The sequence below is a fragment of the Acanthaster planci genome, linkage group LG18 (genome assembly GCF_054643075.1).
Source record: "Acanthaster planci isolate LZ-2023a linkage group LG18, COTS_SCS, whole genome shotgun sequence".
In the NCBI taxonomy this organism is placed as follows: domain Eukaryota; kingdom Metazoa; phylum Echinodermata; class Asteroidea; order Valvatida; family Acanthasteridae; genus Acanthaster; species Acanthaster planci.
In genome coordinates, this window is record NC_141794.1 from 3,642,901 (window position 1) to 3,649,198 (window position 6,298).

Consider the following 6,298-nt stretch of genomic DNA (forward strand, 5'->3'; position numbering starts at 1 on the left):
TTTTAATCGTAAATACTTTTTATTATAAACACTCAGTATAAAACAAAATGATACACATCCAAAATAAATAAAATAAACAGACATTTGTGTTTATAGTAATACGGGCGATTCACAGTCGTGCACCTCCAAGAGTTTGCAACGCATTGGCCAATCACAACGCGCAAAATCTGTCGACCCTTTCCAAACGCGCATTGGGTCGGCAGATTTCGCACACTGTGATTAACCAACGCGTTGCAAACTCTTGGAGGCGCACTATTGTGAAGCGCCCGTATCACTGTAATGGTTATAGATGTCATATGCACATATGTAAACTAATGCTCCAAAGTGACAAAATAGTCGACAGAACACACGGGGAATCCAATGGAATTTAGCTTCAAGTCATGTCATTTTGAAACACTGGTAGCATATGTCCGATAACAGGCGTCTGCTTTGTCAACATTTGGATTACCGTCATGAATTTCATGAAGTTTTATTACCAAGCTAAAAGTGACATTATGCAGAATACTTTTATGACAGTGGCCGCCTGTAATAAAGGGTCATGCAAACTTAAGGTGAGGTATTATGTCTCCAGTGAGGCTCTCGGTAAACTTGTGTCAGCGCTGCTTGCCAAATACAACAATGGCCGACTTTCTCAAAAACAAAATTGTTATGGGAACGAGATTAAGATGTATTGCAGCCCCAAGATACTGAATTTTACGCACGGCGTCATACAGAAATGCAATATATTCATGACTCCAAACTTGAGAAACAAGCCATGCATGCGAGTCGAACCCGTTCTAAACTCGGCTGATGAAGTCATCATGTGTAATTCTTAACCGATGTAACACATGCAGAATGACCAAACTAAATTGAATACACCCCACTCTAAATGAAAACCTACAAAAAGATCTATACCGAAAAACGGCATCGTTATTGCACAAGACACTTCACATCAATAAATAATTTTAAATTTAGAGACAAATACAAACGCAGGAAAAAGCAAGGATAGAGTTAGGACATTTAAGAGCTGTCGAACCGAATACCACTTATCATGACAAACTGAATAGTGACCTCACAAAATTCTGCAAAGCAATACGATTACAAATTCAAGTTGTTATTGCACAGATCACCGATTCGGAATTCCGATAGTACTCGATAAAGACATAAATAAATACAACACACATTTTTTTTTCTCATTTTTGTCAATTAAAGATAAAAACTATCAGATTTGGTATCAAAAATAATTGCATTTATAAAAGACACACGACTTGATAAAGATAAAGATTACAGAAATACATTAGCTCAGATTGATGACTTAGTACATGTTAAAATTGCAATAAACCATCCGGTCAAGTTGGGCGGTTTTCAAGAACAACCAATCAGAAGGCGTCGCACAGATTAAAAGAGGAAGCAACTGGTCTTTGGGACGTTAACACGATTTAGTTGCGAGTAAACCAAATCAGTACAATTTAGAACAGTATTTCTTTTATACAAAGCTGTTCATTGATACTTATTGACACAAAACAGAAAAATAAAGTTCCCTTGTTTCTTTCCCCTCGAAACAATAGAATATGTGGTGAAGCACGTCTCACTAGGGTTAAGAATTTGCAAAGATGGAAGTAGAAAAGATGTATAAAATCGTTTTAAAAATGCATAGGCCTATTCAAGGAAGCCACGTGTGAAAACATTGCACTTTTCCATCCAGTATACCAAGATCTTACTGGTATTTGGAAACAAATGCTGCTTTCAGGCTATTCAAGATAGCCCGGGCCCTTACAAAAAACGGCACGTGTGAACAGCTCACACAAAAGCAAAAACTGGCTCCCCCAATGGAACCAATCTGTAGACGTCATCTTCAGTCGTCATTGACGCCTTTTCAGGTCTCTTGCGAATCTCCAGCATCGGTGCGACTCTCCAAGGCAAGCAGAATGTCGGCGGCCGACGGTCGATCTGCAACGCAGCCCTCCCAGCATCTTGTGACCAGGCTTTCATACCAGGGTTCGCTGGCATTCTCCGGCAGGCTGGGTCGTAGATTGTGCGCTACCACGCCAAAGATGACTACGTGGTGGTTCTCACCGGCAAAGGGCGTTTCTCTGGTCAACATCTGCCACAGGGTGACCCCGTATGAGTAAATGTCGGCTTTAGTCGTTGGAGGCCTCCCCCGGAGCAGCTCCGGTGCACGATAGGCAAAGGTTCCTGTTAGATACGACTGGCTGGTGAATGCCACATTGTCCTCTCCGTCATGTACCCGTTGAGAACAGCCAAAATCGGCCAGTCTGCACGAGTCAGTGTTGAAGTCGATAATAACATTTGCTGGTTTCACGTCTAAGTGGGCGATGCCCTGGGAGTGGGTGTAGTGCAGCGCGCGAATGATGTGCAGGGCATACTTGGTGCGGCGCGTGGGCGACAGGTTCTTCCCAGGGTCGTTAATGATTTGCTGGAGGTTTTTCCTACCCGCATATTCCATGATGATAAATGCGCCCGAATCAAAATCCTCGTAAGCGGTGGTGGCCAGTACACTGACGATATTCTCGTGCCGCAAGAAGAGAGCGTTGAATTCCGCCTTGAAGCTCTGCCGGCTGGCTTCCTTGTTCCGTGAGCACTGGCGGACGCTCTTGATGGCAACGCGTCGCCCGCAATATCTCCCCAGGAACACTGAGCCAAACCCTCCACTGCCTATCACCCCGTCGATGCTGAAGTCAGCGTGACCTACGCTGGCGTTGTAATCGCGGTCGTCCCAGTTGTCGTTCCTCACACCAATAAAGCAGTTACCATTTGTGTCCTCTCCTTGGTGGTACTCCGCCGAGTTGGTCACGAAGGCCGAGTTGACGCTTCCCCGTCTGGCCACCATAATGCCGCTGTCTTGACCCTCGTACCTCGCCCAGTTGTCCGCTGTGTTGCACGGCATACTCTCAAGCTCCCTGTAGGAAACCACTTGTTGAGTCTTGTACCAATCTCGGTCGATCTCCTCCACAGAGTGGTACCTTCTTTTCCTCCGGTTCAAATAGATCAAGTCCTCCTCTGAGCTGGTTTTCTGGCATAGATTCTCGGCAGATCCGTAGCGTCTGAATCGTTTCAGGTACTTTCTGTAAATGCCCAACAGCATCAAGTGTCTCCGTAGCAAGCGGATGATCACCTGAAAAATCTTTGTCATGCTTGCAGTGACGTAACGCACTTCGGCGCCAACGAGACACACAAAAGGGTTGCAATTTCAAGCCAGATTCATCGCCGGGCTTGCAAATACCGATCTTGATGTCCGCGCAGTTGGATACAAACATTCAAACACAGCTCCAGCGCTATTCATTACCGAAAATAGGTAAAACAAAGCGCCGACAGTTAAAGCGACTCTCTCCACGCGCAATCACACCGGTTAAGGAGACCGCTCCTCGCACGCGGTTTTTGACGTGCCGGTATCGCGTAAAATGACAGATATGTCTGGTTCACTAAGGTCATTGCGACAGATGACAATTCTGCGGCGTTCCACAGTATGTCTATGTATATGTTGAGAGTGACCCGCGTAATTTCATCGTAAATTTTTACGAGCCGGCTTATTTTCATAAATTTTCATAAGTAGGTTTGCTTTAGACCTGACACCAGTCGGTTGCATGCTCTTACCTGCCTGTACCGTCACACCTAGATCGAATGCATGTAGACAACTCGCCATAGTCTCTGGGAAGTACAGTCCCTGCAAGCATTATACTTAAGGCCGACTTCAATTAAGCCTGAGGTGGCAGGCAAAATGTGCCCTAAATTTATGACACGGGTGTTGACGACTTGTAGCAAGTTTACTGTCACCCTGGATCGACCACGTCTCGATGAACCTGCAACTGCATGGTCCAAAGCACAAAAGGGTATTAATTACTTTTTCACATTAGCAATTCATGCATGGTGGGTATAAATGATCTATTCGAAGATAAGTTTCACTGGGGCTTGTTATCATAATTCCTGAGGGGGAAAGTGTCATGCGTAAAGAAATGCTAGAAGCAACAGCTCCACTTTGTTGGCGTTGCGGGGGGCGTGACTGCTGCGTGGTCGTTTAGCGGCGGGGTAGGGGCGAGACCGCACTTTATTTGGTTGGTTTTGACAGCGAGGGAGGAGAAGGGGGGAGCAAATTCACTTGAAGTCGAGGACCGGTAAAGCTATCACTGCCATGGTCATTTCCAATGCCGACCCGCGCCAGTGGCGAAAAGCATTGTGATACAACTGTGCTGGGCGTTCAGACTGTGATAGTCGCTCTGTGCAAAACCGTACAATGCTTTCCACCATAATGAAGGGGGGGGTGTGGTCCATGCGTAGCCAGGATTTTAGCAAGGGGGAAAATTTCATCTCCATTCACCTTTTTTTTATTTTCGCCCCCGCTTTCTTCCTCTTTTTATTTTCCCCATTTTTTTGGGGGGGGGTGAAGGGGGAAGCACTCCTCCCCCACTCGCCACGCCCACGGGCCATGGGGATTGTCCAGTGAATTACGTCGTCTACTGTTTGGAGATCCAGTGTCAAAGTCTCGGTGAGGAAGAGTAAAAAGTCTCGCTGTTGCTAAGCAGATCAGTGGCGCATCCAGCTTTTGATGGGGGGGGGGGAATTCAAAAACGAAAGCGGCTTCGGGCTCATTCAACATGATGTTGGGGAGGGAAAAAAAATCAAGTCTTTAATGCGGTTCCGAAATCCTTGCTTTTATTTGCTGGTGTTGTTTTCTTAGCGGGTTTAAGATTTGATAAATAAATATACCGAATACTCTCTTTTCTACTTACCTCTGAAGTTTTCTTTGTTGAAGGTTAAAGCGCTTTGGACGTCAAAACTGCACGGAAAAAGTTGCTTATTAAATAACAAAAACTTCCGGTTTGATGGCGTCACGGAAGTTAGGGTTCATCAGAACTCGCCCTCCTAACTTGCGCCTAACTGATGTAGTCAATGCGGCACCTGGATTTGGACTTTCTTGTACCTTAACACCCACGTAGATCCATAGGCCTACATCTGCAAGTGCATTTTACACCTGTTTCGCTGGCACGTGCACCCGATCAAGCCTTTCTCCGGCAGGTGCAAGTCCAACAACCCTGGGGATGCGCCAGGTGAGAATACCGCACGGACCCTCTTCAGCCAACTAGTTATTTGGGGAAGAAGACAAACAACGGCAGATACAATAATTCATCAATGACTTCTCAGTCAGCAACTTGAAGCATCTAAAATACTACAGTCATGGAAATGCTGGTGCGCACTCATTGCTGACTGTGTTTAATTTAACCAGTGAATTAAAAACCCACAAAAACCTGTAACACTGACTATATAGGGTGTCTTGTCATAATGCGAACATTCACAATGCGTCTCAGCATATCCACTCCACATGCGTTGGTCATGCAATTCTGTGCCAAAATGATGAGCAAGCACAGAGTGGTATCAAATAAACAGTTTTTTGGGAGCTGCAATCAATTTGTTTCAATACAAGCCTTCGCAATGCACCTTTGTGTCTCAGATGACCTTATGTTTCACCTTTGTTTTACTATTTCAAATGGTATTTTACTCTTTTTTATTTTCTGCTAATGAGATTTCCATACTCATCGGCAAAACGGTGACGTTATCCCAGGGAAAAAGGCTACAATGGTCCGTACAAAAAAATCCTCTATTTTTGTACATGTTGCTGGGATGAATTTTCTCTTCTTTGCCGATTCGTTGTTCATGCATATGTGAATAGCAAATATGCCAGCATTAGTAAGTAAAATCTGGGCTCACAATTTGAATAGAAAACCGATGCACATAACTACATGTATGTTTTCCATGGATGACATCACAAGAACAGCGTCCTCAGTTGTCCAAGAAAGCAAAGATAATCAGAAGTGTTTAAAAAGTGCACTTTTCCCATACATTAACCAAACAGGTATGTAAAAGAGTTTTCATACATTGAAGACGAGTACAAAGTTGCAAAAAAAACCAAAAAACAAATTATGTAACAAAAAAATCATTGAAGCCAGTTTGATGAAAAGAAACGTGCAAAACAAAACTTCGAAGTGGGCCAAAGCGCAAATACATTATTTTCTGCATAAAGATGAGAGGCATGGGGCTTAATTGCATTCAATTTCACGTAATGGTCGCAGCTTACGATGTGTTCCACGCTATGATTCTGCGTGATTACTTTACAGCTGCGAATCAACTAACCAGGATTGAGCGTATAGTCGGAAGATAACCCGACATATGCCAGGATTCAAATTATATTTGCATTGGAGCGATAAGGTATTCGTTTGTATCACTACGGTCCCGGTTTTATCAGTTAGCTAATGCATTTTCGACATGGACCATTTCGACACGTCCTTCTTTGCGCTAAATTTTT

At 44.2% G+C, this 6,298-nt stretch overlaps 1 protein-coding gene across 1 annotated transcript; it reads right to left on the bottom strand.

Moving 5' to 3' along the window:
* LOC110979605 (serine/threonine-protein kinase mos-like) lies at positions 1-6,234 on the bottom strand. The gene has a single exon (XM_087148611.1). It carries the CDS (start codon positions 3,131-3,133, stop codon positions 1,856-1,858), a length of 1,278 nt encoding a protein of 425 aa, XP_087004737.1. The 5' UTR covers positions 3,134-6,234; the 3' UTR covers positions 1-1,855.
* Positions 6,235-6,298: the final 64 nt, after the last annotated feature.